Source organism: Sminthopsis crassicaudata, chromosome 2 (genome assembly GCF_048593235.1).
Source record: "Sminthopsis crassicaudata isolate SCR6 chromosome 2, ASM4859323v1, whole genome shotgun sequence".
In the NCBI taxonomy this organism is placed as follows: Eukaryota; Metazoa; Chordata; class Mammalia; order Dasyuromorphia; family Dasyuridae; genus Sminthopsis; species Sminthopsis crassicaudata.
The window spans coordinates 503,186,138-503,213,145 of record NC_133618.1 but is presented as its reverse complement, the minus strand read 5'-3'; the positions used below and the strand labels follow the sequence as shown (position 1 = coordinate 503,213,145).

The window sequence follows — 27,008 nt, the reverse complement described above, 5'->3', positions numbered from 1 at the left end:
TAAAACTCTAGGGAATTTATCCTTTGAATAGATTGCATTTGAAAATCCTCTCAGCTATACCACATCACTGTATGTGCACACCCCAAAATTTAAGTAACATTAACCCCAATCAGCACCACTAACTTTCAATGGTCATAGACAATCAGTCATTCAATAAGCATTTATTAGGAGTATATTATGTATCAGGCTCTTTGCTAAGCACTAGGGATACAAAGAAAAGCAAAAAATAATGGGGTCCAGCATCTCACATCCTAATGGGAAAGGCAATATATAATTAATTGTATAGACCACCAATATATACATTGCAAATGGAAGGTAATGTAAGAGAAAGTCACTAGCAGTAGAAGGGGAAAGGGATGAGATGGGGAAAGATCTCTTGTAGAACATGAGATTTGAGCTGCAACTTGGAAGTCAGGAGGTAGAGGTGAGGAGGGAGGGTATTCTAGGCAGAGGAGACACAGTAATGGGAAGGAGTTGGAAAATGAAGTGGCATGTAAAGCACACTCATTTTGTCCCCCTCACCAAGTCTCTCACAATAATGGTGTTTCCTCCAGACTCTGCTCATTTAAAATTCTGAATTGCTATACTCAATTAGAAACCACTGGGGGAAGAGTAGACAGGAGACTGGGGCTCTGGGTACATTTCTCTGCTCTGATGAAGGGGTTTCAGCTATAACTCTTGCCTGGCACTGACTCTCCATCAGTATAGACTTTATGGGGCTGCTGACCATGGAATATAGAATGCTGGCAATATAATGGAGTATAGAATGCTGGGAATGTCCTGGCAAAAAATACTGCATCTGGAGTTAGAGGTCTTGGGCTTAAATCCCATTTCTTTCACTAATCTGTTACTTCAATTACTTTCTTTGGGCTTCAGTTTCTTCAAGTATAAAATGAAAAGACTGGGCTAGATAGTCCTAAGTGCCTTTTAATTCTAACTTATGAATGATATTTTAAAAAAATAAATAATATGATATTAGAGTTTGGAGTGATTTTAGAGTGCACCAGATTTTACTGATGAGGATACTGAGACAGAGAGATGAAGTGAAATGCTTAAAACGATATAATTTGGGACAGAGGTGGAATTTGAGTTGTCTGATTCCAGATCCAGTGCTCTCATTATTATTTTTTATTTATTTAGTTATTTAGTTATTTTTTTCCCCCAAGGTAACTGGGGTGGAATGACTTCCCCAGGGTCACACAGCTAGTAAGTGTTAGGTGTCTGAGGCTGAATTTGAACTCAGGTCCTCTTGACTTCAGGACCAATGCTTCATCTATTGGACCATCTAGCTGCCTGCAGACGAAGGACTCTTCCCATCCTTACTTGAACAAGTAATTAGCTGAAGATCACACAGGTAAATTAGGACCTAAGTTGGAGCAAAAACACAGTCTCCTTGTCTACATTGATCAGATGCTACAAAATGTATCCAAACCAGCTTCGGGGCATGGGCATCTGTGAATAGAATACATCTATTCTCAGAAATACCTGGGAATATCTGGTCCTGGCCCAATCAGACTTTGTATGGGACATGACTCAAAGTGGCTCTGGGAAAGGATCAAGTATATAGTATGTTTATAGAAGATCCAATTCTATCTTTTTCACCTTATTTTTCTAAGCTTAACATTTCTATGTCTTCCTGATGCCATCAAGACCCCAAATATCAACTAGAATAGTGGTGATTTCCTTACCAGAACTGGGATAAAAAACAAAAGCAGGGAAAATCACAATCTTATGCTGAACTATCTAATCAGACCTAATTAATCAATACACCAAGCTACAATCTGTCCTGCCAACTAGCCACTGGAAGAGTACTTAACTTTATCTGTGAATTGATTGCTGTAGTTTTGCCACCACTACTGCTAATATGAGCTGCCCACAGGGGTCTTCATGCCAAGTTCGAGATGAGAACCTCCAAGTCCAGGTGAGGTAGGTGGGGGCAGTGGGGGAGCAGGGAAGGTTCTACTAGCCTAACAAGGTTATCACAGAATTTCTAGAAGTAGAATGAATCTTGAAAACCATGTTGCCTAACTCCTTTATTTTACAAACAGGTAACAATTTCAAAGAGATGGGATCTGTCCAAAGTTAAAGGCAGGGGAAGGGGAGCTGGAACATAATGTTAGAGGATTTGGCCCATTTTTCTTTATAACTAGACGTCACATCACTTTCCCTTCCCCATCTCCATCCTTCCATATGGATACTGGTCTTTATCCTAATTCTTCTCTTCTGGGTTCTGTAGTGTGTATAGACTACCAATGATTTCTGTCCAAGGTACTGAACCACTTCACTCACTGTGTGTGCCTGTCTGGTGTAGATCCCAGCTTAACCTCAAGACAGGAATTCTGTTTCTTCCATCTTAGTTCACTTCCTCTTCCTACAATTCTAACCATGGACCAATCTTCTGCGTGGTATAAAATGTCTTCCATTAGACTCACCTCTCTGGGTTAACTATTAAAGGGGGTGGTATTATTTGTGGAAAGGCCTTCTTTAAATCCATGTGTTATCTTGGAGGATAATACATATAACAAATAGAGTCCTATGGGATGGTGTCCTCTAGTCCTGTCCCATTAGCATGATTACATTTCTCAGATGAGTGATTTGTCATCCTGAATGGCAGAGAGAACTTGGTCCTGAGGGGTTTTGATACAAAATGGAGGAATTTCATTATCTTTGTGAGGGAAAAGGAGACATCCTAATAAGACTCTGTTGCTCTGGATGGGAACAACAAATAATGCCAAGCTAGGGAGGATGGGTTGCAAGTTATGTAGTTTCAATCTAAGAATTTGCTGAAAGGGGAAAAGGCCATGAATGAACTTTTGTCTAGTTCATACTTTTACTTGGATAGAGTTTCTAATTAAGCAACTTTGGTCAAGTGGCCTAGGGAAGGAAAAATTTACTCCAATAACTCTTAATTTGTTTAAGCTTTCATGCAGATGTTCAAATCACCATAAGCCCATTTTCCTTGGGCAAGAAACTAACTATGCTGACTGAATGTTAAAGTATGTCAATTTAATTTCTCCTGTGACTATAAAAACTAATTAGTCAACCTAGAAAAGAGATGAAAAAATGATGCGCTCATTTTAGAAGTGGGGGACTGTGGGTGTGGAATATTTAATATATTGTCAAACTCAGTTGATGTGTTAATTAATTTCTCCCTTTCTCTTTTATTCTTTGTTGAAAGAATTTTCCTGCCATGTAGTGAAAAGAAATGAAGGATTGGGCTATATTTCAAAGTGCAAAAAATCTGAAAGGGGCATGCCCTTATATTTCATTTACTCTGTTACCTGCTCCTTAAATTCTGAAATTTCACAAAATAGGCTGGGGAAATTCAGTTGATTGGAGGATTTCCTGAGCAATCCACTGCTATATTAAAACTACTGTAGAACAACCAACCACCATACAATTAACCTTATTTAGTCTTTCTTGTAAGGGTTTTTTCTTTTTCTTTTTTCTTTTTTTTGAGAAATGGAGTCATTAAAAATGGCAATCCTACATTTATGTATATTGGAACCATGATCCTTTAATGAAATATGTCAATATTCTAGACATTGTTAGCTTCCTAGATTAATGACTCACATCCCAGGAGTAGAGCTGGCCTCTATTGAGACCATATTGACATATACCTTGCATAATCTCTCAATATGCTAGAATAGAAAGTCATTTGGCACCAGACCAATTAAAAACAGTTGACATCTCTTTCAGGTGCCATTCAGTTGCTAAGTAAAAGTTCAATATGATGTGGAATGAGATTCCACTTCTCAAAATTACAATTCTATTTATATTGGAGAGCCCTTAAATCAAGTATTTGTTTTCACTGTTTGGAATAGCCCCCCCTTCCCTCCCACAGCTCCCTCAGTCCCGGGCTTTACCTGCCAATGACCTCGATGTTGGAGATGGCATAGAAGTATTTGTAGAGGTTCTCTCGCTGAACGTAGGTGCCACCCAAAGCAGGCCGGAGCAGTTTCATGCGCAGGTCAGTGGCGGTGAAAAACTCCTTGAGTCCCTTGGCACTCTCCAGCCTGGTGTAGAGGTTGTCCAGGTTGCGGAGATCCTGGCCAGCAAAGATGGCAAAGCGGTCTCGTACCTCAAAGCGCACGTGCTTCTCCTTCTTGGAGCCAGCCCACCGGGAATACTCCTCTGTGCAGACCACCCGATTGGCGCTTGTAGAGGACAAGTCACGGACCCTGCGGGGAGGCATGTTGAAGGCTTCCATGCAGTCTTCGGCGTAATACTGATAGGGATGCCATGTCCGCCCATTGTCCAGTGACTTCTCCAGCATCATGATAGTAGGACGACCGTATTCAAAGGTCACCACTATGTCATCAGTCAGCTCAATGCTCTTGTTCCAGGAAAGGGTGATATTGGCTTCCAGTGGACTTGGGTACCGGCTCCATGTCACACTCTGCCAGTAAGTGGCTAGCCCCTCATCCTCCTTGTCAAACATGAGCCGAGGTGGGTGGGCCAGGTCTGGATTTGAAGCATCACACTCATCACTGCATAAGTATGGGTTTTCCTGGGGGAGGGGGGAAAGGAAAGGGGAAGGGCAGCTGTTGGCTTGTTAGCAGGGACCCCCTTAAAACAGAACAAGCATCCCCCTCCCTTCTATCCCAGCAGCTGTCTCCAGTATCTATGGCTCTAATGTATGATTGTTCTCAAGGCTACCAGAAAATGTTTTCCCCAACAAAGGGGACAGAAAGTGCTTGAGAACACCAAATAAATGAGTGGAACAGCCTCAGTCTGTAGGTTGGGGAAAATTTCCAAGATACCAGATAATTGGGCAGAGTTTCCAGAGTTGGCAGGTCAACATCAGTCCCTCTACTTCCCTCTTAAAGTGTAATAATGCAGGTTACTGCATAAAAGCTCTAGCAAATATCCCATTGCTCTAGCTCCAGGCACTTACTGAGAAAAAAACTTCACCTTCTAGCTCCTTTTGTTTTCATCTTGTCTCTTAGGTTGCTTCTAAAACCATATCTCAGCATATGGAAGTTTGCAGTATTATAGACTTCCTGGGAAGCAAAGGCTGCATATTTCTAATATGACAATGGTCCCAGGTAATATGTTTCCTCTTTAGATTATTCCTGACCCCTATTGTTGCCATTTAAATCTATTTTCTCTTATTTGCTTTTTATATGTGAACTCACACTAGAATCCTCAAAAGGTTACTCATGAAATTCTGACTCCCCAGGCCATTTTCAGTCCTATTTGATGAATATTTCAAATCCTTCATTTGGTCAGAAGCAAAACAGCTAGAATCCTCGCATTAAAACTTCTTGCTGCTTCTTCATATGGGGGCAAGAGGTGCTCATTAACTCCTGAGATGGAGAATCAGCATGGGACCCAGTGTCTAGATGGGATAGAGGCAAGATGCCAAAGGTAAATCCCCAATTTCTATAGCCAGGCATAGGTAGCCCAGGAGGGCTTTTATTTGCTCTTAAGCCTGATGATAGCTCATCCCTCTCTCAGTTCTAATGCTTTAAAGGGCACCCCAAAGCCCCCTTGTCCAAAAATAGTCCTTCTCCAATCCCTTTCCTTCTAACCAACCTGAAATTCAGAGACTCAGAGGATCGAACAACTACCAGAGTGGGAAGGACTCTTAGTTCAACCCTGACATTTTAGAGATAAGGAAAGCAAAGGCCAGAGAAGGAATGTGAATTGACTATAGTCATACAGTGAGTAAGTGATAGAGACGAGGACCAGAAGCCACATCCTAACTATAGAGTCCATAATGTATTAAGCAACAAAAGATATCTCCATCTCTAGATGTTCATTATCAACCTTCTCTAACTTTCTCTTATTAACATAGATGAATTTATGAGATTAATATGCTATTACTCTAGGTCCAGAGGATATCAGATAGTCTTTCCAGCACTGCTTCCTACTTTCCAACCCTCCCCTCTTTTTAAACGAGCTCTTCTGATCCAGTGGAAGGAGTACTGGTTTTGGAATCAGAGGAAATGGAGGCAAATCTTACATCTGTCACTTGTGTGACCTTGGGCAAGTTACAGCCTCTTAAGGTCTCAGCTCCTCACTGTAAAATGAAAGGACTTAGACTAAGTAGCCTCCCAAGATCCTATCCATCTCTAAATATATGATTTGTCATTTTCTTCCTTATTTTGGGCTTTTCTGAAAAGGCATGTAAGGTTAGGGAAGGGTGGGAGGCAATGGCTTTAAAGAACAATGTTTCATTTGGGATAATTTCCCCAGAAGACTTATCTGGAACACTTTCCCACGATCTGAAAATATTAATGCCCTACCCATTGATAATTAGCCTAATGGCAACCTGTTAATAAGCATTAATAAGCATAATACAAATTATACTGCACAGATTGTATCAAGGGCAGGAACTATCCATTTTCCTACGTCCTCGGACACTCTCTCAAAATCCAACCCAAGACTGACCACAATGGACTCCTGATCGGTACCGCTAGCAGGGGAAAGGAGGTTGCCTGATCAGATTCTCATTCTGAGTGTCTTCTTTCATTCTCTCTCACCCAGACCTCAAAGAATAGTATCCTGGGACAAGGATTCAAAAGATGTCATAGCTGACACCCCCTCTCCCTCTTTACTGTCTGTCCATCATTAGAAAACTGAAACCCTGTTACCACTGAGATCCAACCCCTCTGCCAAACACCGTCCTGCCCTAACCTGGGGAGTCAAAGCGCAGCCCCCTGCTCCTGGCTCTGAGAAGCAGATGGCCAGAAATGCTAATGAATCAGCCTGTGTATTTACCAGGCTGCTCCTGCTGTGGAGAGAGTTTAATAAACAGCAAGTACAATAAATAAATCTAGAAGCTGAACCAGACTGATATTCTCCCATTATCCATTCATTCTCTCTCTCTCTCTCCTCTCTCTCTCTCTCTCTCTCTCTCTCTCTCTCTCTCTCTCTCTCTCTCTCTCTCTCTCTCTCTCTCTCTCTGTTTTCCATACACATTTGACTATTTGAGCTTTAATTTTTTTAAGTAGCAAGCTATCCTGTTGGCATAGACCAAGTCTTGCCAAAGCTGAAGTCCCAAATACACAATTGTTTTATTATATCTGACACCTCCCCCCCCACCTTTCCTTTCTGCTTAAGGAAATTTGGAAAATTAATTGAACTGCTAGAAGCATGGTCACCCCTAATACTCCCACCAACCCAAATGCCCTGGAACACAGCAGATTAAATTGTGTGTGAATAATGGGAATTTAGAACCAATCTCTATGAAGGGCAACTGTGGTTCACCCTTGTCTGTTGCTCCTTTGCTGCTTCCCACTTATTTTCATTAGACATGGCTGAATAATAAGATAAATGATGATGATGATAATGAGATATAATATGAAAAAGAAGGATTACATCAGGATTATGTTCCTAACCTTTTAAGATGACAGAATCATAGCCTAAAAGGCTGGAAGGTACTTTAGAGATAATCTAGTTCATATAAGTATAGAGTTAGAGATGGAAGAGATTTTAGAAGTTGTCTAACCCCTTCCTTTCACAGATGAGGAAACTGAGGACAGGATAGAACAAGTGAGTTGCCTGAATTAGAAAATTGGCAGAACTGGAATCCAAACTGAAAATCCATTACACCCTAGGGATAGAATCAAGAAACATGGCTTATCTGTGTGACCTCATATAAGTCAATCTGCCTGTCTCTCAGACGTCTTAATCTGTAAATTGGGGATAATCATATTTACACTACCTGTCCTACAGGGTTGTCTGAGGCTAGCATATTGTAAACTTTAAAATGCTCCAAAAAACATGAGCTACTATTGTGACAAAGGAGGAAACTAAGGCTGAGGTAGAGGAAGTTCCAGCTCAAGGTCATGCAGTGAATGAGTGGAAGAGTTAAGACTAGAACCCAGGGCTCCAGACTCTGTGCAAAGTCCTTTTTGTTACACAGGGACAATTATTAGAATGGGAGATCTTAGCCAAGTGGTGACTCAGAGCCCCTCTCCCAACTGCAGTCATATCCAGTCTTGAAAAAAGCCAAAAGCTACACAACAGCAAAAGTTAGTCAGGAGGCAGCTAGGTGGCTCAGTGGTTAGAGCACCAGCCCTGAAGTCAGGAGGACCTGAGTTCAAATCTGATCTCAGACACTTAACACTTCCTAGCTGTGTGACCCTGGGCAAGTCACTTAACCCTAGCCTCAGGGGGGAAAAAAAGGAAGAAAGGTTAATTGTTAGGTTAATTAGAAAGAAAGTATAAACTGGTGGGGATGAGAGGGTAAGTGATGCAAGGGAAGATGGGTAGGGAGTGGTGAGAGAATATAGCTGATAGTCTAGACCAACAGAACCAAAGAGACTCAATAACCAGAAGTTCCTCAAAACCCCAGAGATGGGGGATGCCGGGGAGGTTGAAAGAATAATCTCAGATTCCACCCAGATCAAATTCCAGTCCCTCCCTGAGGATACCATTCCATTGGTGCAGCCTGACACAGACAGGGGAGAGGGGTCATGTCTGACTGCTCTCAGTGAAGAATGGTGTAGGCTAGAACCCTTATTCCATAACCTGTTCAGTGCTCCCTTCTCTGTGAACCAATAGTGAGCAAAACCTGCACCCAAAAGCTACTCAGAACCAGGAGATCCAATGAAGGTTTCTCTCCCTTCCCAGCTGTGAACTCCCCAAAAGACATGAAGTATGTCTCTCTATCAATTCACATGGATATATGGATATATGGATATATGTATAAACATGGGGAGTATGACTATAACAATGAGAATATTCCGGTCTTAATGCAATAGCAGAGAATCTATTCACCCAGTGAATTCTGTCCCTTAAAGTTGGATTTTGGAATGATGTCACATTTATTCCAATAATGTTTCCATTACTTAAGATATTTTGAATTTTACTCAGAATTGAGTATTTCATTTTTTCAATCAGTTACCATAAATAAGAATTCACCTAAAGGGAGACTGAGAGGGAGAGTTGACATGATATTGTGTAAGAATTTCTGGAAGGAAATTGGGGTATCAAACCTAGGAAAGAGGAAATTTAAGGGAGATGACTATTGTCTTCTAATATTCACATGGATGTTTTTGGAAGGGAGAATTAATCTAATTTCTCCTGTAAGATTACATAAGAAAGAAATTCTAGACTTGTAGTTTAATACAAAAAGCACTATTCTTGGAGGCAGCGAACCTAAGTTTAAACCAAACATTCTTGATCTATCTCTGTCCCTCCTCTTCTTTTCTTTCTGTCTAAAGGAACTGAAGGATTAATTGAATTGTTAGAATGCTGGTCATCCCTAAAACTTTAGCAACACCAAGTTCTCTGGATCACAGATAATTACGTGGTGTGGCAGTGATGGGATCTCAGGCAAGTTTTTTTTTCAGGCAACTCACTTTCCTGAGTTCCAGTTTTCTCAATTGAAGAAAATGAAGAGGTTGAATTAGATGGCCTTTGGGATCCCCTCATATTCTAGTTCTATGTTCTTTACAAAAACAAACGTCATATTTGAAAATTATAATGATATCCTTTGATATCTGAGAGGTATCATAGTATAATGGATGCATTCCATAAATTGATTGGAAGATCCCAGGCAAGATATTTAACCTCAAACTCTTAAGAGTTAAGTTGTGGGGCAGCTGGATGATGCAGTCCATATAGCACCAGCCCTGGAGTCAGGAGGACCTGAGTTCAAATCCAACCTCAGATACTTAATACTTCCTAGTTGTGTGATCCTGGGCAAGTCACATAATACTTCCTAGCTGTATGACCCTGGACAAGTCACTTAATCCCAATTGCCTCATCAAGAAAAATTTTTTTTAAAAATTTAAATTGCAGAGAAGGCTGAGGACTTTTCCTTACTAGGAGCTCCCTACACTCCAATGAAATCATAGCAATCATAGCACCAGTTTAAAAAAAAAAAAAAAGATACCATGTTGTTTGGCTGTCTGGCTTCCTGGACCTGATTTCAAATTCTTTCTCCAACTCACCCTCTCTGATCATCAGTTTCCTCATCTATAAAATGGAGATAATAAAACCTACAGTAACTATCTTTCAAGGTTGTTATCAGGTTCCAATTAGATAATGTATGTAAGCATTTTGCCAATCTTATAATGACATGTAAATGTTAGCTATTTTTTATTATATTCATCCAACAACCTTTTGAAATAGGAAGGACAGATATTATTTTTACTTTACAAATAAAGAACAACGAGTCTCAGAAAAGTAAGTGACTGGCTTTTCTGTCACAATCAATCATTAAAATGAAAAAACTAGGGTTAGAGCTCAAGGCTTCTGACTTCTCGTTTGGTGCTCTGTCTACCAAACTATGTTCTGAAGCTTTGCCTAAAAAAGTATCTATCACCCATCCAAATTAGTTCAGGCCTGAAGTATGAACAAAATTAGTCTAGGCGTAAAAGAAAGCTGCAAAAAATCTCCAGTTTAGTTTTTTTTTAAAAGGGAAAATATAGTCCCACAGTCTTTCTGCTATGCTTTTTCACCAAGCCTCACTCCTACTGCCAGACACCCTACTGCTCTGACATGGGGGAGTATGGTCAGGGCCAAGGAACATCTTAGCAGCTAACAGATTTTTTTTAACCTGTCTACCGACTTGCCAACAAAACCCTGTCTCATCTTCAATGCTGCCAACCTCAACTGGGTGCTGAGAAGCAGATGTTGGCAGAGTCTAAGGTGGGTGGCAAGTAGTTGCCAAGGACAAGCCCTGAGGGTGGCAGTGGGGAGGGAGGAAGGGAGGACAATCAGGAGAAAATGAGGATCAATAAAAAAATCATCTGGGCCTCATGTAGCCCTGCAGGATGGAGGAAAGAGAACCTAAGATCACCAACCCTTGTCAATATAAAGCAGGACTTGGGATGGACAGGGAAAACATGCAGGCAAAGAGGTGAATAGAGGAAGCTACCCAAATGTTTCTCCTGCCTTAACATTCTTCTCTTTCATTTTGTTCTTCTGAGGAGAGGTTTGAAAGACTGTGGGGGTCTTCTATTCAGGGAGAAAAGGGTAGGGAAAAATTCTTCCTAAGAAGCCATTTCCTATTTATTGATAAGAAAAGTTGGAGCTGGAATAAATTATTAACACAATGGAAATGGAGCCTTTCTACTGAGGAGTTTCTAATTCTAGCACATGAAATCTCTCTCTTTCTCTCTTTCTCTCTCTCTCTCCTCACTTCCCTCTTTTCCCCTTTCTTTCCCTTCTTCTTTCCTCTCTATTTTCCTTTTTTCCTTCTCTCTCTCTATCTTCTCTCTGTCTCTTTCTCTCTTGACTTCTGATTCCTTTTCTCCTCTTCCTCTAATCCTTCTCCCTTCTTTTCCTTTCTCCTTCTTCTCTCTCTCCCCCTTACTCTTTTTCTGTCTCTTCCTTTCATTCTCCCTCCTCTTTTTCTCTTTTCCCACTTATTTCTCCCAAATCCCTTTTTTCCCTTTCCTTTCCCCTCTCTCCTCTCTGGTATATTGATTCTTCTTTCCACCCCACTTTCCCTTCACTTCTTCATCCTTCACCTCCTTGCCTCACAGTTCCCATCTTTTCAGTTTCTCTTAAAGAAGAAGGAACATTAGGGCAAGGTGACCCCCTCAGCCAGAATGACAGAAAACTGTGTGTTCCATTCAAGATCCCGTGAATCAGCAGAAACTGACCCTTCCCTGTCTCACAGAGCAGTCCTTAGTAATCACAAGTCAGGATCTGGGGAGGTAGGGGGTGAGGTGGGACATGCCTTTTGTTTTTATGAAATTCTTCCCTTGGATTGAAGCAATTACTTAAGCCAAGCAAGAAGAGCCAGGTAAGGTATGCTTCTTTCCCTAGAGCCCTGCCTATTGTGGAAGCCATCCAAGAGATGCCAACTCACTTGTTTCTCACCCTGAACCTTGCCCCTGAGACAACCAGTCTGTGCCCAAGAAAGGGAATACTGCCTCAGCATACAGAATGAAATAGCATTTTGGAGGTCAAAGGGATCTTAGAAACCATTTAATCCAAACCCTTCATTTTATACAGAAAGAAACTGAGTCTTAGATAGGAATTGGGGGAAATGACCTGTCCTGGACCACAGTGATAAGATTAAGACTAGACTCCGGTGTCTTTATTCCCAGCTCAGAACTTTTTTCCCATTATAGTATCCTACTTCCTTCTTAATTCCCAGAGAGCCCTATAGTGCACTTACTATGGGGCTGAGGTATTCCGAGCCCACAGTATGGTTAGGTGGGAATGCACTCACACCAGCAGCACACTCATATATTGCATTTTCATTATATAAGCCCTTTAATCATCCAGAGAGTTCAGCCCCTAAGCTTACTTGGCCCAGCAAGCCATAATTCAAGCAATTATGTCAATTAAGGAAGCTGAACTAGACGATCTCTCAGGTCCCTTCCAGCCCTAACATTCTATGTTCCAAAGTCCCTAATAATAGCACCTACTTCACTGCACTGTTATGAGGATCAAATGAGTTAATATATATAAAGAACTTTTCACCCCTTAAAGAGATATATTCCCTAAGTGTGTGTATACATATTTTATTTTGCTCTAAAGTTCTATGTCCTAAAATTCTTTCCAATACTGACTTTCTATGGTCTAAGGTTCTAATTTTCTATGTTCTAATTTACTCTGACATCCTGTAAAGTAAGCAGTGATACCCTATGATTCAGTGGACTGGGAGTACCCACAGGGTAGTGATATTTAGGGGTATGTAAAGTAAAAGATAAAGAATAGATTCAAGACCCTTATCCTTGAAAGCTTAACCATTTTTAAAAACTACTCACTCAGACCCTAGTTCTTTCTCAGTCCCTAACAACTAGGGACCCTTGACTTCATGGCTTTCTCAGGTAACCTTATTTTCTTCAAAGAATTTTCCAAGGCTGGGTAGAGGGGAGTAATGGAAGGCCCTCTCTGGAAATGAATGGATATTGGCAGGGTCTGGGATTCTCTGAAGGAAAGGGGATATGGGTCTCTGAATCTGCTGCCATTGATGTCCCTGATGGAGCGAAAGGATCCTCAGGGCTAACCATAACCAGCATATGTCTCTTTGGTTATTGTGTCCCTTCCTCCCTTGGCCTTAATCCATCAGAGAATAGATTCTTTATGCTTCCCTAGGAGAAGGCAGAACACATAGAAGGCAGTGCAGATTGCCAGTACATAATGATAGCTCACAATACCACTGATCCTTCCCTTCCATTATAATGTATTGCAAACTGAGTCCAAACTCCAGGATTTATTCACTGTGTTGTATCATAGATCCCTTTGACAGTCTCATGAGTTTTACGGACCCTTTCACAAAATAAAAGTATCTTTTTTAAATTCAGAATGAAAGGAGAAATGCTAAATTAAAGGTTACTATAAATAAAATTGTAATTTTTTTTCCTATCCAAGTTTATGGGATCATGTTAAAACTCCCCAATTCTATGCACAGCTATGATATTCATTCTGATGCAGGGTTCAGTGGTTCTTTCATGTCTAGATTAAAGTAACTGAGGGGCATATATGTCTATCCCAGCAATAATCTGGAATCTAGGATCCATAAGGAACTAGGGTATACATATCCATGAGCATACAACATATAAATATACCCAGCACAGACAGAGATCCTTGAAATACCAACCAGACTTTCTTCTTCTACCATTTATTGAATCTGTTTGCTAGCAAGTGTTTGCCTTTCTAGGACCTGGCATAAACTGTGACACAGCTGAAAAGACATCAGGTGTTGAGGTCCCAAAGAAATCAAGAGACAGATGAGGAAAATTTTCAATAAACATTGTTTCTTCTCCCACTATTAACTCCTTCCTTTTTAAAATCTTTTTCCTTCTCTTCTCTACAACTGAACACCCCTTGAAAAAATCCCAACCAAATATGTGATGAGGTGTGTGTATGTGTCAACAGTAAGATAATCATATATATGAGTAGAATTGTAAATTTAAATTTTATGCCTCAAAGTACAAAACCTTATTCTGTTAAATGCAAAATAAATATCTGTAGAGAGAAGCTCATTTTATTCTATCCCTTCTCATTCCTAAAAATTCAGGGATTTCTTGGGCAGTAGTGATAACCACCCATATAAAACCACCTTTAAGAATGCTTGGCTACTGATATCTAGCAAAAGTCTCTCAAATTAGTGTCTCAAGAAGCTAGGAGGAAGTGGGACTGGGTGAAGCATCATTAAAAATTAAGCATAGGTCAGTAGCCTTGTACACACTATCTGCAAGATTTCAGTAAATCAAAAAAAATTTTTTTAATTATAAATAAAATTAAAAAAAAAAGATTTCAGTAAATCCTTGCAGGATCTTACTACTTGAGATGCAGTGATGTCCTGGGAAGATCTGATTTACTGGAGTACAATGCACCAGGATGAGGCGTGTCTCAATGGACCCAGCAGTTCTAATGTGCTCTACTTGCCTTTTTTCCCTCTGTGTTTGTGGGCAGGAATGACATTGTCCTGCTCCCAGGAAGCTAATTAATGGCCCAACTTCATATACCAGTTTTGAGTAGGTAAGCCCAACATTTTATTTTATTTTTTTTACCATCATGCAAGGTTCCTTTAAGATACCAAATCAACCAACCCCAAAGACTGGCAGTCAATCCTTTTCTAAAAGGCTATGTCATGTACCAACTAGAGCAGAAGTTTTAAATATAGGGTTCACAGAGCCCTTTCCTCAGGGACATAGATAAATTTCAGGGATTCAAGGGAACTTGGATGAGAACAGAATGCATTTTTATTTTCACCAACTAAAATGTAGAATTTCCTACAACTAGAAATTTAAAAAAAAAACAAAAAAAAACAAACTCATTAGCCTGAAAAGGGTTCATAGGCTTTCCCAAAGATTACATGACATAAAAAAAGTTAAGAACCTTGAAACTATAGGAATATGGCTGTGATTGAGGCACAGTTCCTGGGAAAGAGGGAGATGAAAGAGGAGGTTCCAGCGGAGGAATGAGGGCAACCAGGAGCAGCACCAAATGCCAACTCCAGAATTGCCTTCTATTCGAATGCCTACTCCTTCCCACCACAGTAACTGGCATTAGATTCAGAATTGCCTGATTCTTCCTCCTCCCTCCACCCCTTATTCCCAGCATTGCAATCTGCCTGAGATCTGCTTCCGGAGTCCTGGCACGGAAGAGTTAATCTCTATAGAAGCTAAAAATTCTATTCTTAAAGTGATAATCTCTGCTTTGCCCCAGGGCACATACAATTCGTCCTCAGTCCCCTTTTCTATGTAATAATTTCCAAACGACTCCTTCTTTGGGGTTGATAATCCCATCACCAGCTGATACTGCACCTGCCCTGTTCCCTATGGCCTCCCTCAGCCCCCACCTTACCAAAGACCAATGTAAGTCTACTGTCGAGCAACTCTCCTCTCCTCTCCCCTCCTCTCCTCTCCTCTCCTCTCCTCTCCTCTCCTCTCCTCTCCTCTCCTCTCCTCTCCCCTCCCCTCCTCTTCTCTCCTCTCCCCTCTTTTCCTCTCCTCTTTTTTCCTCTCCTCTCCTCTCCCCTTCTCTCCTCTCCTCTCTTTTCCTCTCCTCTCCCCTCCTCTCCTTTCTCCTCCTCTCCTCTCCCCTCTTTTCCTCTCCTCTCTTTTCCTCTCCTCTCCTCTTCTCTCCCCTCCTCTCCTTTCCTCTCTTTTCCTCTCCTCTCCTCTCTTTTCCTCTCCTCTCCTCTCCTCTCTTTTCTCTTCTTGCTTTCTTCTCTCCTCTCCTCTTCTTTCTTCCTCCTCTCTCTCTCTTTGTCTTTCTCTTTGTCTCTGTCTCTCTCAATCTTTGTTTTTCGTTTTTCTGTCTCTGTCTCCTCTCTCTGTGTTTTTATACTTCTGTTTCTGTCTCTGGTCCTCCTTTTACAAGCTAAAGGTTCAAGGAATACAATGTAAAGTTAATTCCTTGGCCCACAAACTCGTACAATATTAGAACCCCCTCTACCTTTGAGATCATTTAATCTAATTCATTTCATACATGAGAAAGTATAGATCAGAGTACTAGAACTAGAGTCAGAAGACCTGAATTCAAATCCTGACTCTGCTACTTACTATTCTTGTGATCTTGGGCAAAGTCCCTTATTCTTTCTGGGCCTATTTAAATCTTATATATCCTTTAAGGGTCGATCACACCCTACTCCTTTATCCTTGACCTTGATGCCTCCAGCTTCTGATCATACTCCCCTTTTCTGAATTTCTGCAGAACTGAGTATGAACCACATTTTGTTAGTTTATTTTTAAACCACATTAAATTATTCTCTGGTCTATTTTTCAATGGCAGGAATCAGTATCTCAGATATCTCTTAAACTCCATCATTGGACAACTACCTACCAGGTCTTTCTTAAAATGATGCTTTGATATCTTTATGTTTTCTTTCTAATGCTTCTAGTATTAGCTTGTACTTGTTTATACTTGCTCTTGCATTAGAATGCTAAATATCTTGAGGACAAGAACTGCTTCATTTATGTCTTTGTTTCCTCAGTGCTTGGCACAATACTTGGAAGATTGTTGATTAACCAATTTCCCACAGAATCTAGCACAATGCTAAGGACCTCACAGAAGCTATAAATACTTGTTGGTTTGATTTTTATGACAGTCCCTAGCTTATCAGTTTGATAAATTGGATTTGGGGACACTGCTTTTTAAAATGAAAATATACCCATCCTAAATACTGTGGTAACATGTACAAAAATCCCTCCCTGAAAGGCATTTATAATCTAGTTTAAGAGACACCAATGCAGCTTTAGGAGAATGACTTAATGACATTTATAGAATAACATATTGGGAATTCAATTCAAATTTGTAACAGCATGAACAAGAAATAAAGGGTGGGACAAAAAAGAAGCCATTCTCACAGTTCTACTGAATCAGAGTTCACCTTTATAAAGCACGTGTAAGATTTATATAATGATGACATTACAAGCAAGATGACCAAAAGAGTTACCTAAGGTTACACAACTATGAAATGTCAGAGACCAGAGTTTTAATTCACATTTCTGGGCACCTAGGTAGTGTAGTAGATTGAGTATTGGACTTTGGGCTTAGAGTCCAGAAGATTTGAGCTCAAATCCAGTCTCAAATACTTATTAGCTTGGACAAGTCACTTATCTATTTTCAGCCTCATTTCCCCCCCCTAAGATAGGGATCATAATTACACTGACTTTCCAAAGTTATTATGACATTTAAAATGAGACAATATTTATAAAGTGTTTTGCAAACAAAAGCAGCTATTTTATTATTATTCTAATTCCAAAACCAGTATTCTTTTTGCTACATCAAATAGACTCTTAGAAACAATGGTTCCTGAGAGATTATCTAATTCAACTTCCTGCCTTTTAGAAGAATCTCTTCCCTAGTATCCCTGGAAGAGATGGCTTCTGCTTAAATACTTGTAATAATGAGAAGCTCAGTTCCTCTCAAAGTAGCCTATTTCCATCAACAGATCACTCTTATTGTTAGAAAATTTTTCTTTCTTTGTTATAGCTTGTGTTTATTATATGCTTTTTTATTACTTCCAGCTTCCATCATGCTTTCTCCTTGTTTTATATTGCAAATGCTTCCAACTGAGCAAGAGAAGGAGAAAACAGTGCTGAAGTTAACTTAAGCACCATCTCTCTCTGGGACACTAATAAGACTTCACATTTATATAAATAGCACTTTGTAGTGTAGAAAGCACTTTCCTTACAACAATACAATGAAATATATGGCCAAAATTAGCATCCCCATTGCACAGAGGAGAACAACTGAGGTTCAGATTGATAAATTTGAATTGTCCAGTTCCTCAGATAGTTAAGAGTAGGACCTCAAGGCCAATTATCTGACTCTAGAACCAGACTGATTTCCACTATTACATCCTGGGTTCTCAGACAGCTGGTGCCTCTCCCTCTCTACTTTGGTCAATAGGGAATTCCCATAACTGATTCTTCCCCTCCTTCGCCTCAATGGCAGACACACTCAACCTGTTCATCACCAGAGCCCAGAATCTTGGCAGCTGCCCCACTCTTTGCTCCTTCCTCACCGCCTCCCCTCTCCACTTGGATTCAGGACCTGGGACTCACCTCCCAAATGGCTCCACCATTTTTATTTAATAATTTTTAAAAACTGAAATGCGGGGGTGAGGGCAAGGAGGGGGAAGGACACAAGGTGTTGAAACAGGAGAGAAGCAGCGCAGTAAACAGTATTCAGAGAGCATCCAGTAAAGTGCATTATTGATTCCGCACTAAGAAAATGCTTAGAGAGTAGGAAAAACGTCCTGCTCTTTAAAAGCCTGGGCGAAGAATAAGCTGGGTACATGCAGCCTTTGCAAAGAGGGACTGCTCTGCTGACATGAATATTTTATTATGTTAAAAAAAAAAAAAAAAAAAACGTTTGGATGATTTAAAGGGGGAGGGGCAAGGAGCGACTCGGGGTGAAGGGTTCCGTTCAGAAAAGGAAAAGGCGGGGGAATAGTCCTTTCTCCTTCTCCAGCATGGGAAGTCCTCCTAAGTCACACCCCTAAGATCAAGAAAACCAAAGGAGGCTGGCACCTGGCAGTGCCTTCTTTCAGCTGCGACCTCCCTCCTTGGGAACAGATAGCAAGAACTCTGAAATGGGAAAGAGTCACCCCTCCCTTCTCCTGCCTTTCTTTAACCCCTTGTCTCAGGAGAAGAAGGGAAACAAGGGATAGAACTAAAAGATTTCCTTTTCCCCACAGAACAATGGGGAAAGTGCTAGATTTGGAGTCAGAGGACTGATTCTCTGCTATTTGCTCCTTATGTACTTTGGAGCAATTCTGTAACCTTTCTGTACCTTAGTTTCCCTAAAAATAAAATGAGGTCCCTTCCAGCTCTCAATCCTATAATCCATAATCTTATGATCTATTGTTTCCTAAATAGCCTACCACCTCCTAGAAAGGCATAAATGACAGGCATAAATAGCAAAGGACCTAAGCTCTGGACTCTGTGATCTATGATCTAAGACAGTTAGCAGCCCTCCGTTATTATCTTTGGATGAGACCAGTCAGGTCACATAATATTTCACTCATTCCTTTGTTTGATAAATATGTTTTAGGACTTGCCAGGAGCTAGGTAGTGCAGTGGATAAAGTGCTAGATCTGCAGTCAGGAAGACCTGAGTTCAAATACAGCCTCAGATATTTACTAGCAGTGTAACCCTGGGTAAGTCACTTCATCCTGTCTGCCTCAGTTTCCTCCTCTGTCAAATGAGCTAGAGAAGAAAATGGCAAACCAGGCTAGTATTTTTTTTTAACCAAGAAAACGCCAAATGGGATCATGAAGAGTTGGACATGACTGAAACAACAACAGAAAGAAAGCTCCTTGAAGACAGGGGCTGTGTTTGGGGTGTTTAGATAGTACAGTGGATAGAGTGCTGGGCCTGCAGTCAGGATGACCTGAATTCAAATTTGATCTTAGACACTCCCTGTGTGACCCCCCCCAGTCACTTACTCCTGTTTGCCTCGGTTTCCCCATCTGAAAAATGATCTGAAGAAGAAAATGGTAAGCTATTTCAGTGTCTTTGCCAAGAAAACCCCAAATGGGGTCACAAGAAGGCACTGTGCTGGGTCACTGGGTGGGAGACAGACTCATCTGGGATAGTCCCAGACCTCAGGGAACTTAACAGTCCAACAAAGGAATTAGAACGGGAGCACAGATTGCCATCTTACAGAGCAGGGAGTTGTAGAGGCAGATGACTGGCCCACAGTAAGGGCGGGAAGCATTGGAGTAGATGTTTGTCAGCTTGTCCCTTCCAAGGAGAGCTCCTGTCTCCCAAGGGTTGGACCAGTGGGGTGGGGGTAGGGATGGGGTGGGCCAGGAGAGCACAACCCAGATGGGAGGGAAGCACAAGGCTGGTTCTGGGAACAAGGAGCCTGGTTTGGCTGGAGCTGTGTGAAGGGGAGCTCGGGGAGATCAGGCTGGAGAGGTAAGCCAGGACCAGATGGTGGAGAGCCTTGACATTTAGCAACTCCAGGGACAAACACAGGCTTCTCATCACCAGACCAGCCTCCCTTCACGAGGAAAGGTTAAAGGGACGGTGATTAATCCATCTAGAGAGGAGGATATTGAAGGGTGACAAACCAGGAAGGGGAACCCTCAGCCAGTGCTATCTGGCCCAGGGGACCCAAAACAAAATGAAACCCTAAGGAGAGAGATTGGGGCTGGACATGAAGCAATTCCCAGGACTGGAGACTATACAAACTTCTTGGAAGGATCCCTCCTTTCGGAGTTAGAAAATCTGAGTTCAAATCCTGGTTCTTTTTCTTCCCTGTGTAACCTCCTACACAATCATTTTTACATCTCTGACCCTCAGCTTACTCATATGTACATTAGAATGTTGGGCTAGTGAATTATCAGAACCCTTCTAGCTTTAAATCAATAAGCCTGTGAACCTTTCTGAATAGTTGCTATTTTTTTAAAGACACAATGGCTGGCCAGGCAAAGGGGTGGGGGGGGGAGGGGGAGAGTAGGGGTTGGCCAGGCCACCCAAATGGACACGCAGACAGGGGCTGCAGGGATGGGAGTGCGGCATGGGGTGTGTGTCTGAGCTGATAATGTGGTGGCTGACAAGGCAGGATGGCTTGGGGTTGCCTGGGCCCCCCACTTCCAGGTGCCCCTCCCCCAGGGCATAGAAATATATATAAAGCCATAAAAATTGGTGTGAGGATGGGGCATCCTTTTTATTTTAAGAAAATCACTTTTGGGACAGCAGTCCTTGATGCTGGGGGCATTGCGCCCCTGCCCCTCTTTTTTCTCCCCCACCCCCACCTCCTCAGAGGCTGCCTGGAAAGGGAAAAGGGTGGGGGGGGACAGTGCCTGTAATTACCAAACACAAATTCAATAAAAAACAAACAAAAAGACAGTGACAAAAATCTAGTCCTCAGTTTGTCCATCTATAAAATGTCCTCTCATTTTATACCTGCTAAGAATTCCCAGCTTAGACAGTCTATAGCTTGAAGTCTGAGATGATTGAAAGCAGGAAAATGAGCCAAATGATGCTTTTAAGGTCTCCTAATCAGGTAGGTTTCTAATCATGACTCAGCCCTTTAAGATTTGCTTGGATAGAGAATAGAAAGCTGGTCTCCAAGGAGGAAAACCTGTATTTAAATCCTGCCTTTGACGTGTGCTAACTCTGTGACTTCCCAGTGCTCCAGGCAGTTCCAAAGTGAACTGTGAATGTGAATCTTCATAACCTACAGTGGTGGAAGAAGTTCTTCTGGGAGGACCCTTTACCAATGAAAGCTAGCTCCTGTACACTTCTTTTCTAACCAGTAAGGCAGGTAGAAGAAGTTCTATTATTTTATTAAGGAAAAAACTTATGGGAGAAGTAACTTGTTCAAGATCAAATAAGTGTAAGATGGATGACATCACAAAAGCCAAATTTCCCTTCTTGGCAAAAGCACCAAGATCCGCTGAATAAAAGCTCTTTGATGGTGATAAGGAGAAAGAAGAGGAAGAGAACTGTAACAGAAAGGAAGAACAAGACAGTGGAGGCACAGCACCTTTGTGCAGCTAGATCTGGAAGTCCCCAGAATTCCCAAGAATCCTGCAAGCTCACTACTTCCCAGAGATCCTCCACAGACTGGGACTCAGCCAGGCTCTCAAGCTCCCTCCATGTAGAGGGAGGGCTCCTTCCCCACCAGGCAGACAGCCCTGGAGCCAAATGCCTTCTACTTCTTCAGAGACTTTTAAAGACAAGGGGCTAATTTGAAAGCAGACTCGACACATTCCTTCTTCCAACCTGGCCCTACTCCCCCTCCCATACTGACCCCCACTCTATTCTTAGTTCTAGTACTGTTGTCTACTTTGGGAATATCCATATGCATATATATATACATATACATATAAATAAATACACACACATATATATGTGAATATATATATATAAATAAAATCCCCTCCCATTTCCCCTAAAAACAGATCAAGTTCCTCCCAACATAACCATCTCACTTCCTTTAGGGCTGGTGCGTGGGAGAGCTCCCTCTGCCAAACAGACATGAAATAAATGAATTATCAAATAAGTAGATTAGCAAACTCAGTGATATTGCAAAGGGCAGCAGGGGAGTGGTGTGGGGGTGGATAACTCCAAGACTGCTCCCCTTCCAATCTTCCTTTTCTGAACCAAGGTGTGTGTGTGTGTGTGTGCGTGTGTGTGTGTTTATTGAGAGGGAAGGAAGGAAGCTGATAAAGACAGCATGCTCAATCAGCTATGCACACACATACATAATGATGACAAATAATGCCCTGAATTTATCGGGCACCTTCTGAGAGGCTCAGAGTATTTGTTCCACATCAATTTGTCCCATTCATCCTAGAAACCCCCGAGTGACAGGACCAGTTTATTAAACAAATGGAATACAAGCTACAGCTGGTTCTGAGACCATTCGCTCCTAAAGGGCAAGACCCCTCTAGATTTTACTATCTAATAATCGACTAGTCCACATTTTGCCACATGCCTGCTCTTTCATGGCTTTCTGAACATGGCGGTCTGTCTTAAATGAGGCACTCCTTAGAGAGCAGGGGCCACAGTTCATCTGGATCCCAGAACTGAGAACGACTTTAGAAATCACTATAAAATGATATCTGCTTGCCTTCTTGAGGAGGGGACAGGGAGATAATTTGGAACTCAAAATTATTTTTTAAATAATTGTTAAAAATTCTTTTACATGATGTATGGGATTGCCTGTTATAAAGGGGAGGGAGTAGAGGCAGGGGGGGATAATTTGGAAAAATGAATACAAGGGATAATATAAAAAAATTACTCATGCATATGTACTGTGGAAAAAAATTCTAAATAAAATTTAAAAAAGAAAAAATTCTTTTACATGTATTTGGGAAATATTTAATGAAATAAATAAAAAAAAAATTTTAAAATCAGTTTAGGTCAACTCTTTTTTTTTTTTTTACATTTAAGATGTAAACATCTTTCCCATCTCTGCTTCCCATTACACTGTTCCCTATACTTCAAATGTCTTCCCAAGTGTCCACCAGAAGAAACCTTATCCATTCTTCAAGGCTTTTCTTAAACAATTGTTCCATAAAGCTTTCTCTAATCACCTCTCTCACTAGCCCTTTTAAAAATGAAATCTGACTCTGAGAAGTCCTAATACTTTGTATCTTTAATCCTTTCATATTATTTTTATTTATGTACTTATGGGGCAGCTTGGTGGTATAGTAGATATAGTGCTGGGCCTAGAGTCCAGAGGACTCAAGATCAAATTAATTCAATTTCAAAATAAGGATTTATCTTTAGACACTTATTACCTGTATGACTCTGTGAAAGTTATTTAACCATGTTTGCTTCAGTTTCCTCATCTGTAAAATGAGCTAAAGGAAGAAATGTCAAACTACTCTAATATTTTTGCCAAGAAAATCCCAAATGAAGAATCAGGCATGACTAATCAACAAATATAAAACAAATCTTGTCTTATTTCCCTATCTTAATCCCCTTACTAGATAGCAAGCTTCTGGAGGTCAGGGACAATTTTCTTTACAAATTACATTTAGTGGAATAATCATGGATTTGGAGCTAGAAGGGACCGTAGAGGTCAATGAGTACAAATCCTTCTTTTTATAACTGATGAAACTGAAGAAGAGAGAGTGACCTGTTCGAATCACACCAATAATAAATGGCAATAATGGAATTTGAACATATCCAGGGCTATATTCAAAGTGCTTGCCTCGGTATCACATCACCCAGCAAAGGGACTTGCAAACATTCTTGTTAGATTCTTATCACATGCCTGATAAAATTTTCAAAAGAGAAAACAGGCTAAAAAGAAAAAGCAGCCTGCCCAAAGTCACAGAAACAATCAGTGGCCAGAAAAAGGACCAAAATTTCCTGACTCACCCAAGTAAGGTTCTTTCCCCTACATAGCATGTGGCTTGACACCACATCAAACACCAAGCTGCTTAATAAAGGCTCTTTGATGGTGGCCATGGGGGAAGGGAAAAAGATTGATTACAAAATAAATGAGACATGTGACAATGAGAACGTAGACATCTCTATACTTTTCAAGGATGCCTCCACCCTGATTTACCAGGGAAGGTGAACAGGCTCTTTTTTAGCTGGAGTTCTCCTTTCCCTCTTAATTACCCACCAAACGTTTCTCTCCAACAGAGGTCAGGGGAAGGATAGGAATAGTCAGGAACTTTAAATCCTGCAAATGTTGCTCCTTGTTCAATCTTAGATGGGGTTAGTGACAAGGAGGTTGAAGCTCTTGGCTAAAATGAGATTTGGAGATAATCTACAGATTCTATTTTCTACGTTCTCTTTTTTTACCCATTAGCACAGATAACCCACCAGAGGATTTCCTTCCTGCCTCTTTCCTCTCCAAACCTTTCACTGGAGCTCCACACAGTAAAGAAATGGATTGGCGTGTTTGTTATCTCCTCTGATTTCCCCTGCCAACCTTTTGTAATCAAATAGCCAAAAGGCAGAGATAATAGGAAGGTTGGAGAATAAAGTAAATGGCCTGAGTCTTCCATTCACTAGTCCCTGGATCACTTAGTATGGATGTTTGAGATGGAGAATGTCAGTTTATTGAAGGCAAGGTCTGAATCTCTTATGTATTCAGTACAATCACAAAGTGTCAGAGCTGGAGGGACCTTAGAAGTCACCTGGGCAGAACTCCTTTCTCCCCTCCTACAACTTTGTCCTTAAACATTCCTGGTTTTGACTCTGCCCTTTCCTTTCAGCTCGGATACTTTATGATTGGAAATCGAGTTCATCTGGTGTGTGGTGTGTGTGTGTGTGTGTGTGTGTGTGTGTGAGAGAGAGAGAGACAGAGAGACAGAGAAAGACAGAGACAGACAGAGAGAGAGAGAGAGAGAGAGAGAGAGAGAGAGAGAGAGAGAGAGAGAGAGAGAGAGAGAGAGAGAGAGAGAATGAATATCCCCACGACAATAATATCAGGAGTCTCCAAATTTCAGTTATTTTCTCCACAGCTCCCACCTCCCTTACCTAGTAAGCATCCCTAGAGAAGGATCTTCCATCAAGATTGTACCAAAGGAATCCATCGGAGTACACCCCAGTTCACAGGTTAGCCTTCCTCAATACCCTTTCTATTCAGTGGGATCTCACTGGTGTCAAAGTTAGAAGGTAACACATACTTAACAACCGAATTTAATTATTATGACCACGATTTGGCCATGCCTTGACCTGAAAGTTACTATCACCCAGTGGGGTTAAGAGCTAACTGGTCTCAGAGTTCAACGTCTTCCTTTGATTGATACATACTGGCTCAGATCTATAACTAGGAAATTCATTTAATCTTGATCAGTTATTGTTTTCCTGATTTGTTAAAGAAGGATGATAAAACACCTATTTCCCAGGGTTGTTGTGTAGATCAGGTGAGTTAATATATGTAAATTACTTTGTAAAACTTCACGTTCTAAATGAGTGATAGCTGCTGTTAACCACTAAGTGTCCAATCACTTTAAATTAGGAAGGGAGGACTGAACTCTAGTTCTGATGTTTAATAAATGTGTGATCCTGGGCATGGCATGTCACTTCCCTAAGTCTCAATTTTCTCATCTGTAAAATGGGACCAATAACACCTTCACTCCTGACCCCATATAGCTATTTCGAGGACAATTTATTATGGTTGTTGTGGTTGTTGTGGTGGTGGTTGTTACCACAGTCTCTCCCATCCCTCACTTTTTTCAGTGGTACCCTGTGCTCACTACTATTACTCCAGTTCATGCCAGCTAAGGAGGTCATCATCCCCTCTGTCCTCTCCATGCCCAGAGAAAACTTGAGATGTGGGGTGAGCCATTGAAGCAGAACTGAGTTACCACTGTAGCTTTGCTACATGTGTGAGAGAACGCCCAAAATAGGTCAAAAGGAGAATTCATTAACCTCAGAGTCTCTGTGGTCAGCAGGAGGTTGTTACCTGGCTCGAGGTGATTTGACAACTGGTGGAACCTCCCTCACTTCTGTAGGCTGGTGTCAAGGATCAGACTCTCTCACCACATGGCCCGTGATGCTTCAGCCCAAGGCCAAGCTGGATGAAACACCAGGTGTCATACCAATAAAACATTTTCTAAGTTCTCATCATCCATTCTTCCCTTTTAGAAAGAACATCGGGCTTAGAATCCAGAGACCAGTGTCCTAGTCTTGATTCTTCAAGGCAGATCATTTCTCCTCATTTGAGACTCTTTCCCCATATGTAAAATTAGAGTCACACTAGATCAAGTCTAAAGTCCATCTTCACTCTGAAGCTCTATGCTTAATATGTGTTGAACAGACTTAAACTACTCACTGATAGGTGATTGCGATGAGTAGGATGAGAAGATATCTCCCTATTGAGTGACATCTCTTTCATTAGGAATAGAGAATGAAAAGACTTCCCAAACAAGAGGAATCAGTTTGAAAAAGTACAAGTTTGTGATAATGCTCAAGAAATGAAAGTGAAAAACAAAGGCTTTAAAAAATCCCAGAGTTGGAGCATCTGGGTGACATAATGGACTCAGGGGTACCAGAATTCAAATTGGACTTCATTCACTTACTAACTATATAGTCCTAGGCAAGTTGTTTAATCTTAATTGCCTCAAAAAAAATCCCAAAGTGACCAGAAAATAGGTAATTGAAGGAATGAAAAGGTGTTTCACAAAATTGGACCAAATCTTGGGAAGTAAAAAGGGAGATATGACTGAAATAATGGACCTAGAGATGGACTTCTAATTCAAGATGGGACAGCAATATGAGTTTATTGTTTGTGTTGCTGCAACATGATGACTTTGTGTAAATTTTGAAAAATAAGATACTATGGACAATAAGCAAGTAAACATTTATTAAGCACCTACTTCTTGCTAAACAGGGTGCTATCTGCTTTCTAGTAGATACAATGAGGAAAATACAATAGTTCCTATTTTCTAGGGGAATAATTTATTATTTTTTTTACTATTTCTATAATAAACAAATAAAACCACCCATAAATGAACAAATAAATAAATAAATAAATGACTAAATCACTCTCCTTCAAAAAGCCATATGGACCTTAGACCTCATTTTGCTGGTACCTCTTTTATGTACTTAGAAAATGTATTATATTCCTACTATGTATTACTTTGAATTACAGTTTTCTAATTCCTTACTGGGGCAGTTTGTTTGTGCAGTGGATAGAGTGTTGGA

At 40.9% G+C, this 27,008-nt stretch overlaps 1 protein-coding gene across 2 annotated transcripts in view; it reads right to left on the bottom strand.

Moving 5' to 3' along the window:
- NTNG2 (netrin G2) overlaps positions 1 to 27,008 on the bottom strand; it is a 96,923-nt gene that overhangs the window by 57,421 nt on the left and 12,494 nt on the right. For both annotated transcript variants that reach the window (XM_074293937.1, XM_074293938.1), the window contains exon 2: positions 3,867 to 4,510. In XM_074293937.1, coding sequence (XP_074150038.1) covers positions 3,867 to 4,510 — 644 coding nt within the window. The remainder of the gene's footprint in view (positions 1 to 3,866; positions 4,511 to 27,008) is intronic.